The sequence below is a fragment of the Lacerta agilis genome, chromosome 15 (genome assembly GCF_009819535.1).
Source record: "Lacerta agilis isolate rLacAgi1 chromosome 15, rLacAgi1.pri, whole genome shotgun sequence".
NCBI lineage: Eukaryota > Metazoa > Chordata > Lepidosauria > Squamata > Lacertidae > Lacerta > Lacerta agilis.
Window position 1 is genome coordinate 15,366,449 of NC_046326.1, and position 27,223 is coordinate 15,393,671.

At 50.2% G+C, this 27,223-nt stretch overlaps 1 protein-coding gene across 1 annotated transcript; it reads left to right on the top strand.

The window, feature by feature from the left end:
• The first annotated feature begins 75 nt into the window (after positions 1 to 75).
• C2CD2L (C2CD2 like) lies at positions 76 to 22,445 on the top strand. Its single transcript, XM_033171506.1, has 14 exons — positions 76 to 609; positions 10,786 to 10,881; positions 12,789 to 12,908; positions 13,283 to 13,393; positions 15,026 to 15,142; positions 15,925 to 16,039; positions 16,532 to 16,655; positions 17,041 to 17,105; positions 17,440 to 17,567; positions 18,428 to 18,590; positions 19,364 to 19,462; positions 20,551 to 20,684; positions 20,845 to 21,118; positions 21,254 to 22,445. The coding sequence occupies exons 1-14, from the start codon at positions 238 to 240 to the stop codon at positions 21,475 to 21,477; spliced, it is 2,142 nt and encodes a 713-aa protein (XP_033027397.1). The 5' UTR covers positions 76 to 237; the 3' UTR covers positions 21,478 to 22,445.
• The last annotated feature ends 4,778 nt before the right edge of the window (positions 22,446 to 27,223 follow it).

Sequence of the window (27,223 nt, forward strand, 5' to 3'; positions counted from 1 at the left end):
GCAGCGTTTGGCCCTGCCCAGCTAAGCCGCTACTGGCCGCCGAGGCCAGCTTGTCTCCAACTCCAACGCGCTCCGCCCAGCGCGGTTGGGAAGGAAAGGGAGAAGGAAGGAGAGCGCTGCGCGCCTCCCCCTGTAGCTCGAAGCCGGCGCGGAAGGAGGCAGGAAGCGGCTCTCTTTCCTCGACGCCCCTGCCCCGGAGGGAGCGCGATGTGCCGCGACGCCCCGTGAGCCACCGCCATGGAGCCGGAGCCGGAGCCGGAGCCGGAGCCGGGGCTGAGCTTGGGCTGGGCGGCGCTGGTGCTGCTCTTCGCCGCCTCGCTGCTCACCGTCTCGGCCTGGCTCCTGCAGTTCGCCCGCGGCTTGTGGCGAGGACGGCGCCGGCCGGCGAAGGAGGCGCCGCCGTTGCCGTCGCGGGGCCGAGCTGCGGCTGCGGCCGCCGGCCTCTGGGCATCCCTGCGGCGCCTGGGCTCGGCCCGGGAAGTGGCCGGCTCCGAGGCGGCGGCGGGAGCCCGCGGCTTGCTGGCGTCGCTCTTCGCCTTCCGAGCCTTCCGCGAGAACTGGCAGCGAGCCTGGCTGAGAGCCCTCAACGAGCAGGCCCGCCGGCACGGGGTAAGCAAGGCCGGGGGCTGGGACGGGGTGGGGTAGGGACCGGGTCTCCTGGGGTCCCGGTGTGGAGGGGTGGCAAGCGGTGCGTCTGGGCAGCGCCCTCGGAGGGTGACACCGAGAGGGTGACAGGTGAGCCACCTGGGCCTCGAGCCAGCCTTCCTCGACTGCCTGCTCTTTCCCGGCACTGCCGGACCCCGCGGAGAAAGGGGCGTCCCAGGCTGAAGCCTGCGCGAGGTGGCACCCGATCCCAGAGGGAGGCGCTCTGCACGTGTTCAGAGATCGGTCCCCAGTCCTGCCAATGGTTCAGCCCGAGAGCCTAACGCAGCAGCAAAGACGAAAGCAATGCGGGTTCCACTTTCTGCCCAACGAGCTGCCCTGCCGCCGCCGCCAACTTCGCCAGGAGCTCCCTTTCCACCCTCGCATTTTGCCCGGCCCTGTGCAAAGCAGTAGGTTCCTCGCCGGCGCTGTCCACCAACCCAGCCAGGCCAGGAGCTCCCTTTCCACCCTCGCATTTTGCCCGGCCCTGTGCAAAGCAGTAGGTTCCTCGCCGGCGCTGTCCACCAACCCAGCCAGGCCAATTTCCCGCAGAGGTTAGGGCAGCAGGGACCGGGGCAGCGTCACTTTGCCTGTAGGTGGTATTGTCCTTCGGAGAGGGAGGGGAGGAGAAAGTTTTTATTTCTTTGCTTGTATGTGCCTTTCCTTTCTCCTTTTGGGGACCCTAAAAGCCCCCAAAGCTGCTTCCCTTCCGCTTGGTGTATAAAAGGTTTCCTGCATTCTCCCCCTCCCCTAATTTCGAAATGCTTTTTTTAATGTGGGGGTCGTTATTCCAATAAAAATGGCAATAAATGGAAAGTCAGCCCTGGTTTTTTTTCCTGGAGAGTAAACCAGTTTGACTCTGTGTTGACTCTAGCACCAGTAAAGAAGTAGGGGAGGAAAGGGATGCTTGGCTGGGGTGGCAGCAATGTGCCACCCTTGTGCCATCAGCTTTCATGAGGTTGCTTGGGGTGGGGGCAGCTCCAGGGATCTGCACATCAAAATTCCTGGGCTTCCCAGTCTTGCAGGTGCTGGCACTCCAGCTGGCAGGCTCCTGGAACCAAACCCTTTCCCTTGGTGATCCTGTAAACAACATAATCAAGAGTTTTGTTACATCAGCCAAAGGTCACTGCAATTCCTTCTGGGGTGGCGAAAGTTTGCAAACAAGGGCAAAATACCAAGACCTGCAATTATGCTAAAGAGCATTGCACTGATAACAGGGTGGAGTTGGGTTCATCTTCCTTGGGGGGTGGGGGGGAGGAGCTGCTCTTCAAGAATGCATTTTAACACAATGGGCAGGCACCCCACTCTCCTGGCTGCCTGGGCAGTGGCATTTTGGTATGTACATTACAAGAGACCAGGCTGACTCCTCCCAGTGCAAACTGAAACCTTCACTTGCGTCTCGTTTAAAGTACATGATACCAAATCCAAAGGAAAACTGCAGCGGCAGCTGTGTATGGACAGAAAGCACCTTCCTTTGTGATGGTGTTGGGGTGAAGGTCTTGTATCTATAAGGGCCTCCTGCTTCAGTCTTCCCTCAGATCTTTCCCCTTCCCAACCCAAGGCTTTCCTGTGTGAGTTTTTCCTCTCTTGCTGTCTCTCTTCTGCCCCAGCACCCATAGCATGCAGCATCCTGTTAAAGGAAATGCAATCTGTCTTCTGATACTGTTGCATTTCTGTTGCCCCTATTTGGTTTGGCTACAAATACGTTGATGGAGAGAGTGGGTCTAAGCCAGCACAGGGCAGCTTCATCGTAAACTTGCATAGTGGATGTGGGCCAGCCGCCGGTGTGATTCCCCATCTCTAAAACTGGAGTAATGGTGACCTCTGGGAGTTGGTGACTCTTCCTCGGGAGTCTTTTGTGAACCTAGAACTAGGGAGGGACACCTGGTCCAGCCCCACTCCCTAAGTGCTGGAAACCCAGAGCTGCTGCTGCTGCTGCATCCACCTCACTGGGTGGCCTCTGTTCAAGTACTTCCAGCAGGAGACAGCCCATCCACCCATCCAGGGCCACTGGTTCTGTTTCCAAGCTGCTGTTACAATCCAAAGGGTTATCTTTGTGTTCAGCCCAAATCTCCCCTCCTGTAATGTAAGGTTATTCAGTCTAGTCCTGCCTTCTGGAGCTGCAGAGAATGCCAGTCTTTGCTTTTTGCCTGCAAGAAGAGTACTCCCATATTCCTCTCCCTCTTCAGTATTCTATTCTCCCAGCTAAACCTACCATGTTCCTTCAAGCTTTCCTCAGGGGACAACTTGCTTTCCATTCCACGGTCCATCTTTTTTGTTGTCCTTTGAACCCATTCCAATTTGCTTGCTGTGCTCCATAGCACGTCACAGGTGCTTCTCTGTTTTGCTACTTGTACAGAGGCTGGGAGCCATATATTCCTTTCTTGGACACACAGGATAGCTCAGTTGGTTAGAGCATGGTGCTGATAATGCCAAGGTTGCAGGCTCGATCCTTGTACACGAGGTACTATTTCTGGGTTAGCGGAGTCTGTAAGCTGAAGCATCTGTAACCTGAAGTGTCTGTAACCCGAGGTACCACTGTATGGGACAGCTGCATATTCCTGCATTCCTCCTGGGTTGGAGGAGTTGGACTAGATGATCCTCAGCATCCTTAACAACTCTACAATTCTATGCTTCTGCAACCATATGCAGCAGAATATAACTACATTATGATTTATATGCATGGTTTCCTGCACTAGACAGATTCCCAGGCAGAAAAATCCTCTTAGGTGAAGAAGCCTGTCGGAAGAACTCAGGATATGCATTAGGTTCGCACCCACCTACTTGAGAAATCTGCTCATAACTAGCCAGAGTGAGAATGATGAGGGAGCAGGCATGACTAGCTCGCTGGGTGGGAGGCAACGTTAGAAGCAAAAGGAATAGAATAAAGATGGCAGCCCTATCTGTTTCCGCAAGATCTGAATTTTAAACCGGAGCCAGATTGAAAGAGCAACCAGTAATGACCTTTGCAACGGCAGGGCGGAAACCTAATCACGCTTGCAAGCTGTCAGCTGATCAGCGTGAGAAACCGGGCAGGAGCCTTTCCTGCCCTTTGTGAGGTGCTTCTGTGGACTCAAAAACAAGCAGGTTTCATGTGACCAAACCTCATGTAGGTATTGGGGTCTTTTTTCATTACAGATATTATGTAAGGAAGCTGACAAATATGAGACACCAAAGCATTCCTATTTATTTATTTTGCTAAAGAGCATCATAAGCCCAGTTGCTTGCTCCATCTTTCCTCTGTGGTCCCAACAACCTGCCCTGCATGTCTGCTTGGGCTCTCTTGGCATAGCTGGAATATTCCATGCCTGGCAATCAGTTTCCAGGATAGTGGTGCAACTCCTCCAGCTTTTCAGGATGGGCAGAAGCTTGGGGGTCTCCAGAAGGGACTGACCCTGTTTGTGGAGCTTCTTTTCAAAGATGAGGCTGCTCTGCTCAAGGCCTCTTAGGATCTTGCTGGCGTTGCTTAAATTTCCCCAATGACAGGGCTGATGAATGATGGTGCAAGCTTAAATGGGAGCTTAGTGCTCTATACCTGAGAGCAGCAGCTGCTGTTATCTCTGCTTATCTGAGAGTGTCTCTATCATTGGTGCCTTGGATCCAGATGGCAAGGGCACCACCTCTCAACACCTGCAGAGCTCTGTTACTCCGGAGGCTGGCCAAAGTCTGATCCTGAGAGTTCTTCAATGCCAGCTTTTTTCATGGTTTTAAATTAGACTGGTTAATTTCCTTTGGTATTTGATCATTTTGTACTTGTCCGAGTTACAGTATCTCCTTTGTGTCTCCTTTAAACCATCAAAATAAACTGAACAAAATAAGCTAAAAGGAAAAAAAAAAGACATGTTTAGGAATAGGAATTGTACACTGCTGAGCCCTCTCGTTTAACATAGGTGAAATTCAGTTTTAGCAGAGTACTGATGGGCTTTGGTGATTTCCCACTGAAAACATTCTGGCCTCTTAATAAGAAGCTTTTTCTCTCTAAACCCCCCCCCCCCCGCCTAATCCACAATGACTGCAATGATGATGATGATCTTTCATCTGGGGAGCAAGGAGGGGCTTAAGGCTGGATCTTTCTCTGTGCAATCAGTGATGAAAACTTCTCTCTCTCCCTCTGAAAATCCAAGAGGAATCTGGGATAAACGTTCTTTTGGAGGCAACTGATCTCAAGTCCCCTCTGGATAGGATTATATTTAGCTCCTTCTGATGTCACAGTTTTCCCCTCTTAGCAATATGAATTGTAGAGAAGCCATACAGAAATCTTATCTCATGGGGGGAGGGAACCTGGGGTGATTTTTGGGGGGGGGGAGAGAGCAAATGAGAACTGGATGCTTGTTTAGTTTCATGAAAATGAAAATCCTTAAAAATGTGCTGGGTGGAAAAGATGTGTATGTATGTGGAAAACCTCTTCCTCTTTCCCCCCCCCACCTCTCATTTCCTTTTTGCATTTCACAGTGCACTAGACTTAATATTCTACATCTTTTGCCTCAACATTTCCCTCTAATTCTCCACCAGCATGTGCAGGAAGGAGACGGCAAGAGCCATTCCCATTCTGTTTGAGGCCAAGTTCTGTTTGCATTTGGGAGTGTGAAGTTCCTCGTTTTGGGACGTCACATCTTCCAGTGATTTACCACAGACAGTGATTTACCACAGACAATGAACTTCTGTCATCTTTCCTGCTCATATTTTAATGACTTAAAGCATTATTGCTGCCCAAGCAGATGGGAATCGCATTCTTGGGACTCATGAAATAGCAGTCTTTGTTGTTCACAAGCATCCTGTTCAGATGACAATGCATCCCAGGATTTCTGGAAGGCATGCAGGGAACCCTACACAACCAGATAAGAGTTAATTTATGAAAGAAGAAACCTTACTTCTAGATATTGGGTCATACTCTGTCCCTTCCTGAATATTCTGAGTATTCAAGAGTTCTAGATTTTGCTGGTTCTCTTGATATTGCTGTGCTTTCCAGGCATATCAATCCAATAGTAATGGGTTTAGAATTCTCATAATTTTTCATGTTCCCAGTTTTTATGTTGGTTGGCTTTAATGAAACCATACCAGAAACCAACTGTATATTTCCTGGGTTGCGTTTTTTATTTCATCCAGGGCTTTATTTCAGCCGGAGCTCAGCTCTGGCACTTCTCAGGTGAGCACCATTGCCATTCTTACAGAACACGGGAAAAGTTTGTGTTGAGCTCCAGCCCCTCTTTTTATAGAATAATAGGCCTGATTGCATCTTACGGTTGTTTTCTCTTGTGTTAAATTCTCACATTTCTTTTAGATGTTGGCTTCTGCTCCTTCTGCGTTTTTCTGTCTTGTTAGAGCAGTCCAGGGATCACCATTCCTGCCCTTTGGGGAAGGAGCGTTGCTCAGTGGTAGCAGAGCACTTGCTTGGCCTTCACCAGGTGATCAGGTTCAGCTCTTGACATCTCCAGTGACCTGTTGCCCGTCAAAAGAGACAGTGCTGGGGCAGATGATGGACGGATTGGAAGCTGGCTTATACTGAGCCAGTTTACGTGAGATAAAATAGAGCTGGCAACACACATGGTGGCCTGAGATGGTTTAGATGTCTCTGTTGCTGTGAGGACATGATACTGTCAGCATCATGGTAAGGCTGACAGTAGACCTCTACTGGTCACATTGAAAAGGACTTGACTTAACTTGGATCTCCAAGCATTAAAGTGTTTAACTGCCCTTGTCAGAATGTTGCTGAATTTTGCCAGTTCGGAGAACTTGTGTGAGTCATTTGATGGTGCTCAGAGCTGACTGGAGCAGGGCAGGATTGGGCTGCTTTTTCCTCCATCCTAGGGGCTTTGTGGCTTAGAGACCCCGATAGCACTGCATGCTTGCCATCCTCTGCAGCCTTCTCTTCACCCAGTTTCTGTTTCCATGAGCAGGTGATTTCCTTTTTCGGAACAAATCCGAACCTCCTACCTATCTCTAGGCCTTTTCTAGTTATGAGCTGGCACAAGAGGCACCGTTTGGAGAGAATGGAGGCTCACAATTGATCTTGTGCCCTCTGTGCCTGTTGAGCAGTGGTGCCCTGGAGCTACTGCCCTCAGAAACCTGGAAGCTAGAGGTGGCTGCTGTCCAAGGTGCTTCCCTTCCAGAATGGATCTCTGGGTTTTATACCTGCTTGGCTTACGGAAGAGCCACAAGACCCCCTTCCCCCGCTCCACACAAAAAGTCATGCATTCAGCAAGTTGGTCACAGTGTGCTCCACTCCACAAGGCAAGCAAACAGCTGCTGAAGCCTCATGATACCCAGTGCAGTCCATGCGTTAAACTGGATTACTGCAATGTGTCTGGAAACTCCAGCTAGTGACTAGATTGCTGATGAGTGCAGGGTGGCTGACAGCATGTGACGCCTCTGCTAAAATATCTCTACTGGTTGCCCATGAGCTACCTGGGTAGGTTCAAGGCTCTTGTGTTGATGCACAAAGCCCTGAAAAGCTTGGGTCCTGGGATACCTTAAGGACCACCTGAGTCCTTGTATCACTGCTTGATCATCTGAAGGAGCACAGTTATAGTTGTCCCTCGTAGTATGCAGGTCCAACTGGCCTCAATCAGAAGTCAGGCATTTAGTGTCACTTGTCCCATGAGCTGGGAACATGCTTCCAGCAGAGATTCAGCAGGCATTCATGCTGCTAACTTCCATTTGCCTCTTGGCTTTATTATGCTGTGCAGCTGTTCACATTTTTTCTTTCTTTTTCTTTAACTAGCCAGTCACTTTTCGTGATTATTTGTATGGTCTTCCACCCTGATATTTAATGATGCAGTCATGCAGAAATGCATTTGGAAATTAGAAATAAATACATTATGCTGAAGAAGGTTGTCAAGGAATCAGGTGACCAGTGTGAGGCTCGTCTCTCCCAGAGAACGTGGCATACTATAAATATAAATGACTTTTTTTGTTGTTGGTTGGGGGAAGATTAATTCCAGGGAAGCCAAAACCTTGTGAAAAAGAGATGCTTGCCTTGTAGGCATCTCAGCCTTTGTAAACCAACAGAAGAACCGATGCACACAAGCTGTTGGATGCTTCATTCTGCATCCACACAACAACCTTGTACTGATTTGTGGGGGGTGGGGCATGTCTTAGCATCCTCTGAAGGTGTACCTGTGTCTCTCTAGGGAGATCTGCCTGGGTTGTTGGTTGTTATGCTCTCAGTGTTTATGATGCTTTGTGGAGTCTTTCTGGGCAGGGACCTGCAGGCTAAAGGTTCAAGACAAGGTGGAAATGAAACTCATGGATAGGAGGTTGTGTCTCCAATTATATGACCTTGGTTTTCAGAAGGGTAGGAGAGGACTTGAGGGATGGTGCCAAAGGCCATATAGAACAAGTGGATTGTGATGAAGGATTAGAAGGAACATAGAGGTGCTCTGCGGGCCACCAGATGGGTGGAGTTGTTGAAAGCAGATGGCGGAATGAGCGGGAGGAGCTGGGCAAGGATGTATTGGGAGATGCTTGCGGAAAGTCTGATGGGGAAGGGAGTATGGCCTGAAAGACCTGAATAGCTCAGTGGTAGAGCATGCAGTTAGCATTTCCAGGTAAGGCTGGGAGGGAATCCCTGCCTGAAACCCTGGAGAGCTACTGTCAGTCTGTGTAGGCAGCACTGAGCTAAATGGGCCAATGGTCTGATTCATTATAAGGCAGCTTTGCTAAGGACCAGGAGTTTATTCTGGATCCAGGAACAGTACGAAAGGCCTTGGTGGAGAAGTGTTTTGCGGCTGGATCAACAAGAGAGCTGAATAACTCCAAGAGCCTAGGGAAGAGATGCCTTTCCTTGCTGTATGCTTCAATAGGCCGGGGAAAAGGGAGGGGGAAGGTTGCAGCAGCGTTGTGTTTGGACTGGCAAGGAAGGTGATGGTCTTAGTGCCTCTGACTGGGGGCAGGGAGGCCTTCCCTTGCTCTCCCTGCAGGGCAATAGCACCTGACCAGCCAAACCTGTTTTCCTCCAGGTTGGGCTAAGCTGCTTTCTTGGGGCTGCCAGAGTAAGCCCTCTTGCAGAGTGGAATTCACTGCCAGCAACCAATGTTTGCATTTCTCCCTGGAGATCAAGGCCTGTTTGGGGAGAGTCCCAGCCACAAGAGCGGAGGCTTCCCTCCCCAAGTTGGTGGCAGCAGAGAAAGGCTGTGAGTGGATCTGCCTCAGTGGATCCCAGCGCCCAGAGAAAGGGGCACTTCAACAAACTGGAGGACAACAGCCAGCCAGCCTCTCCTTTCCTCTCCTCTAGTTGCTCAGAGACTGTCCAATGTGCCTGCCAGGGTCCTGCAGAGTGCGGAGGCAGCCTCTGTGCTGCCACTCGCTGGGCCAGCTTCCCCCCCACCCCCGGCTCCCATGGCAACTCTGCCTTTGCTTAACCTGCTTGCTTTGGCCAGCCTACGGATCTGAGATTTGAATGGAGGGGAGTGCTGCTTTCACAGCAGCTTCTTGGCTGCTGGGCACACAGTAAATAATACCTTGAGAGGAGGAACTGCAGCAAACGGGGAGCTCTCCCTGCTGCTTGTGAAGCACAGAACTCTGTTTTCCTGCCTTCACTTTTGCCTTGTTGCCAGGAACCGCCCAGCAGGGCACAGCAATCTCTTCTCTCTCCAAACAGGCAACCACTGCAGGGCTGTTAGAGGAGTTATTGATTTGGGGCTGCCTGGTCTAGTTTTCTGCATGGTGCTTAACGGGTCAAAATAGCACAGGTCCAGACTTCTGATTGCTTACATCTGGGGGAAGCTTCACCTGCCAGATTTCCCCATTGTGTTTCTATTCAGCTGCACACAACCCCTGCCAGAAACTATGGTTGCAACCTGTGTGGTCCTTCCTCCCTCTGCCCCAATACCACTTGAATCTGGAATTCTCCTGTTTCATTCTCACTTCTGCAGTGAAGTCAAGTTTTCTCTTTTCCCCCACTGAATTATGAGGGGAGAGCAGTGTTAGAAACTCAGTTATACTGGTATAAGTGAATTGCCAAATGGCATCTTAAACCTAGGTTATGGACGCCACAACAGAGTGTTTTTGTGGTGATATATTATTATTATTATTATTATTATTATTATTATTATTCATTTAATTTCTAAACTGCTTTATATTTTAAAGAAAAAACCTCAAAGCAGTTTACAACACATTAAAACATCAAATAAAACAATCTAGAATAAAACAAATGCAAGCTTCAAGGAGAATATTTCAGACCCTTCTCGAAGTGACATTTTGCTTTCACCATATTTATTTACCTGCTTGATATATAGAGCTGCCCCATAAGTGGTGTAGTGGTTAGAGTGTTGGACTAGGACCTGGGAGATCAGGGTTCAATTCCCCACTCAGTCATGAAGCTCACTGGGTGACCTTGAGCCAGTCACAGCCTCTTAACCTGCTTCACAGGGTCATTGTAGGGATTAACTGGGGAGGGGGGGCATGGCATGAACCATGTTGGCGAAAAAGGTAGGATATACATGTAATAAATAAGCTCTTCTGCTTAGCTATTTAAGAAAGCTAGAAGGGTCAGCCAGATGGAAATGTCAGTTGTCAACCTGGCATCCAGAGTTCTCTAGGTGGTTGCAATTGGACTCATGCCAGTCGCAAAATGCACCTGGCGCCTGGCTAATTTCGAACACTGGGTATGTGTGGGTGGGTGGGTGGGTGGGGGACAATAATACTGATTTAACTTACAAGTTTGTTGTAAAGAGTCCAACTAGATAATGTATGTGAAGAGTTATACAGTACAAATGCAAAATCTTATTATTAGATGCTGCCTTTGGGGGTTCTCAAGCTTGTTTGGACTATAACTCGGTGGAGAGGTCCGACTTATTAGGGTCTTATCTATGGACTGAGAATTGGAAATAACTGGCTTGAAAATCAATTCTGAGTCCATAAGCCAGAGGGGAAGAAGCAGTGGCCTCCCAGATGCTGCTGGACTCCTACAATGCCATTGGCCACATTGCCTTGGACTGATGGGAGCTGGAGTACAGCAACATCTGGATGCTTGCAGGGGATTCCTAGCTGGTCCATGAGCCTTGTGAAATGCCTCTGCCCGTCCCGTGTGCCATGGCTGGTGTGGCAAGGCTTGCATTGCCCTTGTAGATATGCACCCATTTTCAACTATTTGTGTTGGGGTTTCCCGGCCTGGGGAGTAACAAGTTTTTCTTCTTGACCCAGAGCTCAGTCCAGATTACATTTGAGGAGAGTCCTCAGCAACTACCGGCTGTCAAGATTGACCACGTGACGTGCACGGACCAGTCGGATCGCAGTATGGTAGGCTGCTGCTGTTGCATTCTGATCCTTGTGCTGTTACTTTTCCTTGCCACCACCTTCAGAGGGGAGCACAATGTTAGATGGGGGTGGGGGGGGAGAGCAGCGAAAGACAATGGGAATTTGCTAGCCGGTCTTCACCTTGGCCTTCAGTGCTCAGAACCAAACCACTGGAAAGCCGACCCTGATCCAAACAGCTGCACTGCCCTCTTCCTGCCATTCATAGCAATGCTCAGGCTCTGTTTTTGGGTTGCAGATTCCTGTGTTAATTTGCACTCCTGAAATCGTGGTTGCTTAAAGGGGCTTCTGCCCTGGGCCTGCCCAGCTTTGTTTAGTGTGGGCAGGAAGATTTTGCAGCTTCAGGAGCTACACGGACCTCCTGACAGATGCTCTTGACCCTCTCAGTGTCAGATGAAAACATATCTGCTGAAAACTACCAGTCTAACATTAAACCAAGATCCTAGACTAGGGAGGGGAAATCTCAGACCCATGGGTTGAATGCGGCCCTTGCAGGCCTCTCTATCTGGCCCTTGGGACTCTCCTAGGCCACACCCCTGACAGATCCTGCTCCATGTCCTCCTTGAAAGTTTTTTTGCCATGCTGGATTGTGCCCTTTGATATTGTTGCTTGCCTGTTGCTTGCATGGGTGGACGTTAGAGGGGTATATCTGAGTATGTGTGGAAGCAGGCCTACTGTATGGAGGTCAAAATAACATCTGTTGCTCCACCCACTTTTCTTCTGGCCCCACCCACCACTAGCATGTGGCCCTTAGCAGCTGCCTAAATGGGAATGTGTGGCCCTTTGTCTGAAAAGGATTCCCCATAGACAGTGGGGCTGTGAGGCAGAGAATCTGAAAGGGAATATTTTGGAGCGGGTCAAACACAATGACTACCTCAAAGTATGGAGCCACAGAAAACCCCATAATTTGAGGCATGTGGGCATGAGCTGTGGGAGCGCACTCTGTATATGGCCAAATGAACTGCCTCCCCAACTTTCCTCCCTGCTTCACGCATTTCACTGCTCTGCTTTTGGCTTTTAGGGTCTAGGAGGTCTGAGTTGTGGTTAGTGATGTTTAAGACCCCCACCCCCAGGGACCGGGAGGGAGGAAATGGTCAGGGAAGGTCCGAAAGGAGAAGTTAGTGGTAACTAGAGAGAGATGGTGTGAGAGCAACAGAGAAGGAAAGATACCAAGGAGCATCACAAGAAACAAGTGGAGGCCAACAGGCATCTCTGTGTGAGATCAAAGAAGAGTTAGCTGTTCTGTGCAGGATCTAGGCAGTGAGTCTTGCATGAATGTTTAATTGCCACAGCAGCAGAGGCTGGAAGCTCCTGCCGTGACATGGGGAAGACCAGGGCAGAATCTGGGCAGGAAATCAGAAGAGAACCCATGATTGTCAGCAGGCATGAGGAGAAACACATTTGCTGTGGAGAGAATGCGTGTCCTCCACTTTGCACCATAAGCGTGCAAGGGGGAATGGGGGGTGGGTGGGTGAGAGGTGTTCCTCCCAAGGCCACATGCTGGAGTGCAGGGTTTACATTTATGTATAAAATGAGGGAGATGTAGTTGGGGAAATAATAATAATAATAATAATAATAATAATAATAATAATAATAATAATAAATACCCAGCCCATCTGGCTGGATTTCTCCAGCCACTCTGGGCAGCTTCCAGCACATATAAAAACATAAGGGAGGTTGAATAACTTCCCCCTACCAGCTGACCCCAGTTGTGCCCAAAAGGAGGTGTCTGGGACCAGCTGGGCGTAGTGGTAACAACGGACCCCTGAATGTTGCCATGAATGTTCCCCAGAACCGTCTTCCCTGCCTGCTGCTCTTTGTCACCTGCCTTCTGGCTGGCCCTCCAGCTGGCCACAATGACCGTCTCTCTCTCTTCCCGGCTCTCCTTCCAGATGTTGTGCTGCCACCTTTCTGCCAGCACCCTGCAGTTCCCTGTCTCAGTCACTCAGCAGTCTCCAGCTGCCGTTTCCATGGACACCTATCACGTCACCTTGGCTGTGCTGCGGGCCCAGGTAACTGTGTGGGGCAGGGATCTGGGGCTTTCTCTCCTTCCCACCCCTGCCCACTCCACCACTCTGTGTTTCCCCCCCCCCCTTGCCAGGGAGTTTGCCCTTGGCCACCCTCTGAGTTACTGTGGGCAGAGGCTACTGCTAGCAGGGTTTGTGCCTGGGCGGGTCTGCAGGTAGAGGCCTCTGCCTATTTTGCTTAAGTCTATTTTGCATGAAAGCTTGGGTTGTGATATTGTTTACTTGGGTGGTTTTAGATGAATATAGACAGCCTACAGATTATACAAAATAGTTGGGTATAAATAACTTTGTGCCGATGATGTTCCTGGTGGTGGTGGTGGTAATGATGATAAGACTTTTTTTTTATATACCTGGGCCAGTTGGAGATCCACCTGGAGGAGATTCAAGATGAAGGGCTGCTGGTATCCTGGGCATTCAAAGACAGACCAGAGCTGAACCTGTCAGTCGTTCCAAGGCTCCAGCTACGCGAAGTGAGCAAACAGATGAGGAATGCCGGGTGGGAGGCCACACTTGCCTGTTCTGCGAGGGGGAGCCAGAGGGCTCCGCTGGTCCTGATTCCACACACACAACTGCTTTAGAATTCTTCCCTCCTGCTAGAGAAAGCTCAGCGGCGCACCCCTCATTTGGCTGCTGTGTGTGCAAGGCCAGTGAGATTGCAGCAGAAACAGCAAAGCAACTTGGCGAAATCAACAAGTTCATTATGCCAAAAGCTTTAATGACCTGGAGCCCGCTTCATGCGGTGCATGGAGCCTTCTCCTAAAAACTGCAGTGATATATACGCATGGGGGAGTGGTAACGGGGGGGGGGGGGGCCTAGAATTGTAACCAGCGAGGTCAGAGGGAAGTTAAAAGTACAGATTATGCAGAAGCTGATTGGTGACCCTTTGCAAAGCGGTATTCCTCTTAACACAAGTATTCAGCAGTGGATGTTTTCCCATCAGGGCAAATGGGGGGGGGGCTGCCTTCCCCATTTCAGTCTGCCTTCAACCAGCCCCCACTTGCCTGCCTTCTTCCTTACAACTATCAGAATTGCCTGTCAGCTTCCTCCTCCTTGGCCCCTTGTAGAGCTCAAAAGGGAGGAGGATGGGGACAAAGCTAGAACTAGTTGGTTTCACCTACCAAGGGTTCCAGCCACTACTGCTGGTCAGCTAATGAAGGCATGCAGCGTGTTGAAAATCTGTTGCTCTGATTCAAGCCATCAGTAATAGAACCAAACTTACTACCGTGCTTGTCCTGGCTCACCTCCATGCTCCAGCAGGGTGGACATATTTCCCTGTCTTTCATGCAAACCTACATGGGCTTGCTTGCCGAACGCGATGCTACATTCAGAGGGAGCAAAGGTGGCTTCTCTATAACGTGAGGCATCTTTGCATAGGAAAGTGCTGCCAGACTTGCCTTGCTTTTCAGCGGGGCCATTTCTGCAACCTGCTCAGGATTCCCCCTGAATCTGAAAGGACCTGCATTGCGTGGGGTGCTCAAATGAGAGCTTTGTATTCTACAACTCCTGGCACCCAGTTGGCGTTATGGGAACTCTTGATAGGAGCTCCTTTTCCGGGGTCAGTGGAGGGCGCAGCTTGCAGACTTAACATATAGAATAAGAGAAGAACATACGTTTAGAGAAGATTGGAAAACATTTATTGAATATATGGGGGAAATGTGTACACTTGAAAATGTTGGAAGCATTAAGTTAAATTCAACAGTGTAAATGAGTTTTGATGGATACAATAGCGGAATACTGAATGGTTTTGTTTTAGTAAAATATGCAGGGATTTATGATATGCAAAATGAACCATGGAAAGAGAAGAATGGAAGTCATTGATATTTTAAGGATGTTTAAATGAGTATTTTAAATTGTAAAACAGAAAATTTATATATATTACACACACACACACAAACACACGTGTGTGTAATATATATATATACATATATATGGAACACTTGATAAAAGCTCCTTTCCTGGGGTCAGTGGAGGTCTTGAGGGTGATGCCTCCCTTTGGCTGCAGGTGCCTTTTAACCTTCCTGTAAAGGGGGGACATTCTCTGCAACAAATGCGATCTTTCCCACCTTCTGAGCTTGTTTTCTGACCTTATTTTTGTGATCCAGGAGAATGACGGGAAAGTTGACCTGTCCACCATAAAGGACCTGATTGAGGACTCCGTTGTCAGCACTCAGCCTGCCATGATGGTGAATCTGAAGGCCTGTGTAGCTGGCAGCAATGCGGTAAAGATCTTTCCCACATTGGTGTGTATGCGTATCTTTCCCACATAGGATTGCTGTGTGATTGCAGGGTTGGGGAAGGGGGTGGTGGTAGGGGAAGGCTCATGGACGGCTTCACCTGGGACCAGGAAGAAATTGACTCTTTGCTGTTGAGTGAGGGGACTCTTTCTTCTAGCCCAGTATGAGTGGGGGAGTTTGGTATCAGCCTCAGCCCAGTATACCTGAAGGAGCGTCTCCACCCCCATCTTTCAGCCCAGACACTGAGGTCCAGCTCCAAGGGCCTTCTGGCAGCTCCCTACCTGCAAAAAGTGAGGTTATAGGTAACCAGGCAGAGGGCCTTCTCGGTAGTGGTCCCAGCCCTGTGGAATGCCCTCCCATCAGACGTCAAGGAAATAAACAACTATCTGACTTTTAGAAGACATCTGAAGGCAGCCTTGTTTAGGGAAGTTTTTAATGTCTGATGTTTTATTGTGCTTTTAATATTCTGTTGGGAGCTGCCCAGAGTGGCTGGGGAAACCCAGCCAGATGGGTGGGAAATAAATAAATAAATACCCAGAACTCTGGATGTAGCTGACATTTATTGTCAGCCATTTGGTTTTATAGCAAGGATGGGGAGTTTTGGAACTCCAGATCCCATCATGCCAAGCCAGGATAGCCAATGATTGAGAGTGATGTGAACTGTGGTCCAACCACCTCTGCAGGTTCCCATTCATGACTTGAGAGAGTTGTGACTGCATGTGTCAGCGGTTCCTTGCTCATGTGCTTTCCTTCCTTGTTTATCTCAGGTGTCCTGCAATAAACTTTCCCAGGGGTCCCCATCCAGCACATCTGCTCCAGTGGTGCCCAAGATGCTTCTCCAGCATCTGCGAGCTCTGCACTTGGGCTCTGAGGAGACTCGAGGTATGATGCAGGAACAGGAGATGTTTCAGGCCTTTGGCTGCTCTGCGGGGTGAGAGTGAGCACCTGTATTTGAAGGCATGGCACATTGGGGCATCCTGGCCAGCTTTGGGCTAGGTGTGAAGACCCAATGTTGGCTGCATCCTCTCACCTGCAGAACCAAGCATGCCTCTTGCCAAGGGGTTAAGGCGATTCTGTAAGCAGCATCACTACATAGCTACCTACTTGGGGCTTTTCAAAGGGTTAAGACTCTGAAGGGAGAGCCGGATTTCAGGGGATGGGTGACTTTAGGAGTTGGGGTTTTGTTTCCAGTCTGAAGATGTGCAAAGATCTGGGTGGGAATCCGGGTGAGTTGGGCTGGGCAGACAAATCCCTGCTCAGCATGGCGATGCTCAGCGAGTGGCTCCTATTGCTTCTTCTTTCTGGGCAGCCCCTCCCAGGGCTTATCAGGTGTCTGCATGGCCTCACCCCAGTGTTGCTCTGTGCCCCTTTTAGGAAGTGGGCAGTTGTGCTGCGTAGCAGAGCTGGACAGCCCTCGGCAGCTGAAGAGGACGAAGCTGGTGCCATCCAGCAGCTCCAGCCCTGCAGCCGAAGTGGAGTGGACGGACAAGCTCGTTCTGTAAGGAGCAGCAGTTTTTTGTTCTTTTGCATATTTGGGGAAGGGTGTGTTGGCTGGCCGGATCCTAAGGGCTTTCTGGAATAGGCAGCGCCATCCCTGGTTTTCAGCCAACTTCCTTGGATTGGGTGTCCTGCTGCACCACTTCAATGCTTTCCCTTCAGCACCTCCACCCAGAGGGGACAGAGCAGGCCTTCATTTGTGTCCCCACATGGTGCTCTTTCAGCCCCCAGCTGCACAGGGGCATTTTGCTTCCGTTTCCCCTCTTACTCTGGAGAGCAATACTCATGGACCTCAAATTTGACGATTGGAGGAGGAGCCCGTGTTTTCCAGGGGGAGAATGTTCTAAACCACTGAATGCCTGTTTCCTCTTCCTGTGCCTGGACAGGGAGCTTGGACCGAAGACCAGAGAGCTGAAGCTGAGTGTGCTCGGGAGCAGCAGTTCTGCAGAAGGTAAGTATTTTCTGCGACCAGCCATGGAGCTGAGGATTGCTGTGACCTGTGGGTGGCCAAGGCTGTTGGGCCTGGTTGTGGCTCTCAAATGAGGTGTCAGGGACTGGCTGGACACTGAGAAGTGGTGGCTGGATATTGATGATTGGGCAGTGGGAGCAGCTAGGTTGGAAGAAGGGATCAGTGATTTGGGGGGTTGGACTAGATGACCCCTGGGGATCCCTTTGAACTCTACAATTCTCTCTTTCTATGATTTAAGTTGACATAGCATGGGCTGCTGCCAGCGCCTTGGGAGAATCTCCACTTGTGTTCCCTCTTTGTTGCTTCTCTCTTGCAGATGTGCTCTTGGGATTTGCCACTATCCCACTGGACTCCCCCTCCAAAGAGCCACGGGGGCATCAGCAGTATACACTGACCCCCGGAGCTGTCGGGAAGCTGCCTGCAGGAGCAGCCATTGCAGTGGAGGTGAAGTGTGAAGTGACAGGCAAAAAGGGCAAGAACTCTGTGCAGGAATTGCTGGAGTAGAATAACCAGTGGCCTCTACAGGGCTTTCCCTCTTTCAGTTTGAGATTCTGTATGCAGATATTGGAGAGGGAGAAACAAGAGACCAAGACTGAGGTGGCCCAGCTGCAACTTACTGGAAGGTCCCCCGCCCACACCCACCCCTGCTTCAGAGCCATTAACCACAGGAGCCAGCCTCCTTCCTTGGTGTTGCCACAGTCCCATGAAGGGCATGGAAACTGCCTCATCCTGAGTCAGACCCTTGTGTCCATCTAGCTCATACTGCCTACACTAACTGGCAGCGTATCTCCAGAGTTTTGGGCCAGGGAGTCTCTCTCTCAGCTCTGCCTGGAGAGGCTGCAGGTGAAAATTTGAGTATTTAATGTTTGATGTTTCATTATGTTTTTAGTATCCTGTTGGGAGCTGCCCAGAGTGGCTGGGGCAACCTAGTCAGTTTGGTGGCATATAAATATTAATTTACGTGAACTGCCCTGAGACCTCCGGGTATAGGGCGGTATATAAATTCATTAAATAATAAATAAATAAATAAATACATGTTGTTGTTGTTATTGTTCTGCATGCAAATCCCTCTCCCAATGCCAGGCCAGCTTTATGTCAGGCAATTTGGCTGCAGAGAAAGCAAAGCAGGCAGGTTCTGGGGTGCTGGTCTCTTCCTGTTCTGGGGCAAGGAGATCACCTGCTGTTGGAGGAAAGCTGGTTCTGCTGATGGGGAGCTGCTGAGCTGAGTGACACCCCACCCCCGGTGTGTGTCCATGTGACCCCACCTGTCCGCCTGAAGGGTTTGCATCTGGCTCTCTTGGCAGCTGCTCTATCAGGAACTGCCGGAGCTTCAGCTGGCCTCTTCGCTGCGCACCAGCATCACACCCACCAAAAAGATTGAGATGGACCGCACCATCATGCCTGACGGGACCATCGTCACCACGGTCACCACCATCCAGTCCAGGCCCAAGATGGACTGCAAGATTGGTAAGGGGACCCTGCTTTCAGGGTGTGCACACACCTGTGTGTGTGTGTGTGTGTGTGTGTGTGTGTGTAAATGCATTCACAAGCACAAGTGGTGCTGCTCTGTCTGCTCCTCTGGAATGGCAAAGGCAGCCGAGAGGGACCTGCAGTTGCTGGAGAGGCGCCAGCAATTTATTATGAACCCAGCCTGTTTGCCAAATGGGCCGTAGTGATGGGAGTAACACCTGCCTGGAAACAGAGCATCTTATCCAGGATCTGGAAAGATGCAGCAAGTAGCTGGTGACCGATTTGTAAAGGAGATGCACTTGGCAGCAACTGCTGTGAGAGGCAGGAGGACCTCCTCCCTGCTTTTACTTGTCCCCTGGTGTGGATATCTATTTCTGGGGCTGAGCTCTCGTGAGCCTTGGCTTAAAGTTCATCCAACGCTTTCAGGCAAAACATACTTGGTGGGTAGGGGAGGATTTCTCCCGATGGAAATGGCCAGCTTCCTTCAGGGCTGTTGGTTATATAGCAACCCCTCTGCTTTGAAGTCCTTGCCTTCCCTTGGATATTGGGCAGCAGTATCACTCTGGCGTATAACAGCACACCTGCTTTGAGGCCTCCTCTTGGATTCCGAGTTCTATTGGGGCAGGGAGTCTTCCACCTCCCCAGCAAGTGAACCGCATGCCTATTGTAAGGAAGCCTGGAAAGGGTGTGTGTGTGTGTGTGTGTGAAGCATCTGTTGGGTCCTGTGACCTTGTTTGCTGATTTTGCCCCCCTTTTCTTCTGGAGCCCAGATTCACCCTCAAGGTCTCCATCGAAGGTGGAAGTGACAGAGAAAGTGACCACGATGCTTCCAGAAAATGGCTGTCCCAGCTCTTCCCCCTGCAGTAGTAGTAAGTCACCAGGGAGCCAATTTTTTTTGTCCTTGATCACATGACAAAGAGCTGCAAGGATTAGGCCAAGTGGCATCCCTTTCCCTGCCCCACCTCGTGCCAGGGGAATGCTTGAAGAGTCTTTTGGGCCCAGCTGGAGACAAACCCATGGAAAGCTTGGTTTGCCAGTGTGGTGTAGTGGTTAAGAGTGATAGACTCGTAATCTGGTTAACCAGGTTCGCGTCTCCGCTCCTCCACATGCAGCTGCAGGGTGACCTTGGGCTAGTCACACTTCTTTGAAGTCTCTCAGCCCCACTCACCTCACAGAGTGTTTGTTGTGGGGGAGGAAGGGAAAGGAGAATGTTAGCCACTTTGAGACTCCTTCGGGTAGTGATAAAGCGGGATATCAAATCCAAACTCCTCCTCCTCCTCCTCCTCCTCCTCCTCCTCCTCCTCCTCTTCTTCTTCTTCTTCTTCCTCCTCCTCATCTATTTTCTTGCTGGCTTGCTTTGTTCCTGTCTGGGAATAGAACAGGAAGAGCCACTGAGAAGCCTGTGTAGTGTAATTGTGAGAGTATTGCACTTGGGAGTCCAGGGTTCAAATCCCCCCACAGCCATGCAGCTCACTGAGTGACCTTGGGCCAGTCACCATCTCCTCTGCCTAACCTACATGGATTGCTCAGAGGATAAAATTGAGGTGGGAAAAAGGGAGGGAGCAAGAGCCACATACACCACCCTGAATTTCTTTGGAGGAAAGATGGGGTGAAAACAGAGTGCAGAAACTGGCTCACATTGTATATTAAAAGCAGGCTGCACTTCAACATCTGTTTCGGTCAGTTTGGACCTCCAATCCAGTGTTTCCCAAACTTGGGCCTTCAGCCGTTTTGAGACTACATTTCCCATCATCCCTGACCACTGATCCTGCTAGTTTGGGATGATGGGACTTGTAGTCCAACAACAGCTGGAGGACCCAAGTTTGGGAACCCGAACCCCTGCTCTAGAGAGTAGGAGTGGCAAAGAAGGTCTTCCACACCTTTTTCACTTGCCCAATAAAGCAATACAATGACTCTCATATATCCATGCATATGTGTGTGTTTGTGTCTCCTCCAGGAAGCAGCCATGTGTCCAATGGCTTGGACCCAGTGGCCGAGACGGCAATCAGGCAGCTGACAGATTTGACCAATAAACCTGCCAAAAAGACCCCAACAAAGCGAAGTACACTGATCATCTCAGGAGTTTCCAAGGTAACTGCTTATCTGCTTGCTTGGATTCAGCCATGCTTTCTTAGGAAGCCCCGAATGATGACGGGGAAGGAAGAGGTGGTCCTGATCAGAGGGTGGGGGCAGGGAGACAGTGACTACTTTTGGCTTCTGTTGGATCATTCTTCTCACTCACCAACCCCAGGTACCAATTGCCGAAGACGAGATGGCTCTCTCCCTTGGTTATGCTGCTTCGCTGGAGGCCACTCTCCAGGATGACTCCATTGCGACTGGCATATCTGAATATGGGCAGAGTACCACTGATGCCACTCAGCAGCTGGAAACCTCATACTCTGCCCAAAGGGAGCTGGATGAGACGACGCGCTCGGACATCTCCGAAAGGCCCTCGTTGGAGGATGTGGAATCCGAAACAGGCTCGACAGGTGCTCTGGAGACCAGGAGCTTGAAAGATCACAAAGGTGAGGCTGAGTGTGTGCCTAGGGGGTGCTCAGCAGAGCTTCACCCCATTGCTTTGGCATCAGAGAAGCTAGGATGGTGGCATGGGATGTAGCAGAGTCCCCTGGATGTTCACGTGTTTCTCTCTCCCGCTGCAGTGAACTTCCTCCGGAGCGGCACCAAACTCATCTTCCGGAGGAAGAACAAGCAGAAGGAAGCCGGCCTCAGCCAGTCTCATGATGACTTGCCCAATGCAGGTGCTAGCTCCTCTGGCAGGAAGAAATCTGGCAGCTTCTCTCGGCGCCTCATCAAGCGCTTTTCTTTCAAGTCTAAGCCTAAACCCAAGGCCAACGGGAGTACATTGGCCATGGACAAGCACTGAGACGTCAGTGGTCAAACAGTGTTCTCCAGGAGCCCCCCTTTTGTTGAAGCTTTCCCCACTCCGTATCTACATCACAGCCCAGTTCCTCTCTCCTCCAGAGCCTACCTGGATGGTTGGTGTTTGATGTTTGGAGCTTTTTCCACGTAGCTACTGTGAATGCCGCTGCCTCCCGGAGGAACAAACGGCACACAGTGGCCCTGTTTGTAGCTGATCTGTGTGCTCTGTCTTGGCATGGCGTTGGGGGAGGATGCAGACCCCCCACGCTACCTTCAGCCTGAATTTTAAATCCTGGGAGTGCACGAAGGAGAAGACTTTGGTGGTTGGCTTAACAAGAACCCCTCTCTCTGTGCTGGGCATGTGTTAAGACATGGTTGCAAGGGATGAGGTAGCAATTGATGCCAGCTTATCTGGCTAAGCTACTGGTCTTTGCCCAATTTGTGTGGACATGTGAAACTGGATGAGCCTCCATGAGTGGCTTCTTTCCTCTTCCATGGATGCAATGGAGGTCACCGTAGTAGGAACTTCCAGTTGTGGCCCTCCGATACAGAGGAATCTGCTGCCACCGGCTCCTACCTGACCTGTGTCTTATGGAGATGAGAAGGGGACCCTGCACAGTGTTTGGGCAGGGGGAGGCCTCTGCCTTCTATAGAAAGAAGTGGCCCTTTCTGTGTTTTGAACCTTCTTTCCGACAAACTGGGATTAGCTTACGTGGAAGGACCGTTGCCGATCTGCCCTGCGTCAGGGCATGGAAGAGAACTCGGTGCTGCAGGAAACTGCTTCCCAACTCCCTTTGAGCCCGGAGAAAGGTCACTCCAGCAGAAACTTGTGCTTGACTGAGTAGGGCAGAGGGCTGAAGCAGCTCTCCCGAAATGAGGCCTTGTGTGTACCTGAGTGAAGTTGAGCAGCACCTTTTGTAAAATCCTGCCAGATGCGACCAGTGATCCTGACAGGCAGTGCGTGTGATGGGAGGGAGGGTGGGAGGGAGGGAGGGATCTGCTTAGGCTGGGCTGGTCCCTCCCTGCAGCTTACTGAAAACGGATGAGGGGTAGGGGTGGGGGTGGGGTCTAAGGAAACAAACTCTTGGGTCATCCAAAAAGTAAGTACTCAGGTTTTGCAACAATTGCGGAAGACACTTGCCCGAGACAAAATGTATTTTTCTTGGAAGCAGAGACTGCAGGGCATTTTAGTCCAAGGAAGATGCTGGAGATGCCCAGCCATAGTGGGGTTAATTAATTCAAGCAATCCTGTCTGAGTTCTGCAGATGTAAGGCTTGGCCAGCAATGACCAGGCCGCTGGCAGCCTCTGGCTTCATGGTGTCCACTCCCTCCATTTCCCCCTTTTCCTCTAATTTGTGTCTTCAAGCAAAGTTTCCATTGTCTGCCCCTACACGAGGCCAGCTGCATCCTTTTGGCAAACCATGGCTTGTTCTGCAGTGCAAAGCATACCTAGGCAACCCCTTGCTGTGCTGCAGTTGTGGCTTCCTTGTCCCCTCTGGAGCCCCCCAGAGTCACCATTGTAGGCTGAAGGTAGCCCTCTATCCCTCTTAGTTTTGGGTCTCTGTCTTCATCGTGGTCCAAAGTGGCAGAGGCTGAAGAGGCTGGATTCTGTGTTGGGGTTGGAAGAAACTATGGGGAGAAATCCTCTTGGAGGGTGTGCTGTAGAGAGACTTCTGGCAGTGCGGAGCAGGGGCAGCTCGACAGGATAGTGAATCTGCCAGCCTCTAGTTGTTGCTGTTCTGCAGCTCACAGAAGCCAGCTGGGTCATGGGTGATGGGAATTTCAGCCCAGCAACATCTAGAGGCCCACAGGCTCCCCATCCCTGCTATTGAAGGAACACAGTGGAAAGGGAGATGTTGAGCTGCTGCCCATCCCCAGAGACTTCCTTCCTGCTAAAGCACTAGTGGAGAACTTGTTGTTGCACTACAACTCCCACCAGGCCCAGCCAGCATGGCGAATGATCCAGGAGGGCAGGAGTTGGAGTCCAACAACATCTGGAGGGCTGCAGCAACTTGACTGTTCTGTGCCAGTGCTCACATGTGGAATGAGTTAGCCATCTCAATCTGCCCACACAGTGGCTGTCTCAGCCTTGGACCAGGGACTTCACTGCATTTTAACAAATTATTTGAATAGGTCTGTATTGGATAAAAAATAATAATGGGAAGGGGGGGCGGTTCTTATCCAGGGGGTGCCCACCTGGCATCTTCCTGTAAGGCTAGTTCAGCAATGGAGAAGGCAGATATGGGGCAAACTGATAGCTGCACTTGCCCATGTTGACCGAGGAAGGATGGTGGTGGCAGAGCAAGTTGAAGCCCCCCCCCCCCCGTCCATTTGAACTGTGAAGATAGGCTGTGCTGTGTGCATGGCTCCCTACACACCTAATCCCCCCCCCCATTCACCTCTCTCCCTACCCCCTGGGCGAAACCCCTTCACTTGAATTAAGCCAGTTTGAGCACTGAAACTTTGTCTGTGTTCCCTAATTTGTCAGTTCACTAATCATGGATTCCTTAGAAGTGTTCAGGGGCTTCTTCCACTCTCTGCACTTCTGGCCATTTTTGCATTTCTGAGTGGGGTATAAATCAGGATCACAGTCTTAAAAAAAATCACTCCTACTTACTCTTCCACTTTTTTTTCCATAAGGCTTGCTTCTTGGGGCTGCATAAATTCGCAATGATGGTGGTATGCTTGAACCGGACGATTGGCAGGGGTTGCCTGCACCTAGGCATTGTTCTTGGCAAATTTTTTTTTTTTAATGCAAGGGTTTCACTACAGACTTGATGGGCATGCAGACAGATTTAATTTTTGCACACTTAAAAATTGATGTCAGGGATCCTGACAGAGGAAGCCTTCTGGTTGCAGATGGGTATGAGTCTCCCTGGGTTCGTCTCCTCTTAAGAGGCTTTGAAATGTGTTTTTTTCTGTTCTTGAGATAGGCACTGAAGGTTCCTGGCCCCACCTTATGCTAGGAGTTGAGGCTTCATCGCCGTGGCACCTTAGCCCAGGTCTTTTTCGCTTTTAAAAGGCTGCTGATGGTTCAGGGTGGTCAGTGTATATATAGCTTGATGAGGAAATTAAACATAGAGATCCCTGGATACAGATAATGAAGGAATCTCCAAGCCAGTGACCATCAAAGAATTAAAAAGCGCAGGCTGAGCACAGCACAGCATGGATGTGTATCTTGAGTAGCTCAGACGTGCACCTGCTATGCTGCCAACAGCTTGTATGGGGGCGTGGGGGGGGGGGTTAGGGAGAACCTTTCCACTGCTCAGGGTTTATCAAGCTGAGAAATGGGCACGAGGGTCTCCCCTTGGGAACTGCATTATGTGATAAAAAATTCCAATGGAAAATGAAATGTGACAGACGCAGATGAATGTCGGGGACGGGGTGGGCTAAATAGTAATTTAAGGTTCTGGCATCTTCCCCTTTCAGTCTCTCCCTGTGGAAAAAAGGACTTTCCCCTAGTGCTTTCTTTTGTCAACTTTTGAATGCAACAATTTGTGGCCTTGTCTTTTAACACCTCCCCCCCCCCTCCGCCTCAACCGCCAGGTCCAATTTCCACCTGGAGTTAGGAAAACCAAACCTGGCTGGTGGCATTGGGAAGAGGGAGAGGAAGTGTTAATGTCTCACTGCCAGGCACCAGCAGGAAGGTGAGGAGGGCGGAACACCTTGAACATTACTTAGGTTAGAACAAGCTGGGTCCCCTCTCCTTCTCTGCTCCCCCCTTGTCCATCTGCATACAGTTTCCTTTCTCCCTGGGCACCAGGAGTTTCCCATTTCATCCTTGCCATTTTAATAGGAAGGAGAGCAGGCTGTGAACTCATAGGCAGGTAATGGCTACCCACCTGAGGCAGGATGGGGGGCAGTAACTAGGCAGAGGGTGGAGAAATCTCTGCTTTCGCAATGCTTTTTCTGTCATGTTTTGGGGTGGCAGTGAGGAGCTCCATGAGGTGGGTTCTGATGGGAAGCTGAGCTGCTTTGTCTCCCCACCCTGACCCCAGCCGAGCACCACCCTTTACTGCTTAGCCGCCACTGCCCTCTAGGCTGTGGCACCTTTTTTCACCTTTGTGCAGGTGCTGGACCAAACCCCCCAAAATGGAGCCCAAGCTCACATGCCCCTGCTCCCCAAACACATGGGCTCCTCTGTACCTGAGGCCTTCTCTGTGGGTGGATTGTTGTAAACCCCAGATTGTTTAGATTAAAAGAAATAGGAAATGTGTAGATATTTAAAGGACTAGGAAAAAAAATATTTAAGGATGATTGTGAAATTCTGCACCTTTGTATATGTTGGAAAGTTCCACTGCTGTGTGATGGCCTGGACTTTTAACTTATTAAATGGAATTGGAACCACAAGCAGTCTCCATTGTACCTGTTTCTCATAGCTGCTGGTTGGTTGGGGTTCTTTCCAGGTGGGTCACAAATACAAATCTCTCTTCCACTTGCTTGTAAAAACAGAAGCATATTTCTTTTTTTAAAAGTGCGAGTGGAAATACGATGTCTGTGCTTTAACTCAGTTGGAGGAATCTTTCTAGTGGCAACTGTTCCTCGCCATGACCTCCCTTGTCTCTTCTCCCATTCAAGTTGTCTAAGTTGCTTTATTTTGCCCTTGCATTTCTGACAGCTGCAGCAAACTCTGGCAGGGAAGGTTTCCTTCTGCATGATCTGTATGTAGGAGGGAAACACACAAAAACACCAAACCTCTGGAAAGTGCTGAGTTAGTGATACGCTGACTCCCCTGCTCTTCCTTCCCCCTGCTCCATCAATCTCTCTTCACCCCCTCATCACACACTATATCCGCCTTACCCCCTCCCACCGCAACCGCTTCTCTCTATCAAGTCCTCCTAGCGCTCTCCAACATGCTGTAACCAGGCAGCCCTTGAAGGTTTTAGCCACTGGGCGGCAGCACGGGCGAGAAAACCCCGCAAAGTTTTGCAGCACCCGAAAAAACGAGAAAGTTTGCTAAATCGGTGGATTTAAGTGACTGCCGGCGTAGACTCTTTTTTTGTGTGTGTGCACAAAATACGAGGGCTCCCTCTCGGGCACTTGTGTAAGGCTGAATTCAGCCTCTGCGTCCCGAGAGCAGCTCATTCCATCCTCTCCCCTGTTTACAGCTTCCCTACCAGCTGCAACAACTTGTCTAGGAAAACAAGGCGAATCAGGGGCAGACTCTGGTTAAAGGTGTAGCCTGCAAACAGCCTGTAATACGGACGGGGGCATCCAATGAAACTGAATGTTGGGAGGGTCAAAGCAGACAAAAGAACGGGATTCTTTCCATCGTACAGAGTTTAAACCAGGGACAGGCAACCTAAGGCCCATGGGCCGGATACGGCCCAATCGCCTCAATCTGGCCCGCGGACGGTGTGGGAATCAGCATTTTTTTACATGAGTAGAATGTGTGCTTTTATTTAAAATGCATCTCTGGGTTATTTGTGGGGCACAGGAATTCATTCTTTTTTTCCCTTCAAAATATAGTCCGGCCCACCACATTGTCTGAGGCAGTGTTTTTCAACCTTTTTTGGGCAAAGGCACACTTGTTTCATGAAAAAAATCACGAGGCACACCACCATTAGAAAATGTTAAAAAAATTAACTGTGCCTATATTGACTATATATAAAGTAATTTCCCACGGCACACCAGGCAACATCTCGCGGCACACTAGTGTGCCGCGGAACAGTGGTTGAAAAACACTGGTCTGAGGGATGGTGGACCGGCCCACGGCTGAAAAAGGTTGCTGACCCCTGGTTTAAACCATA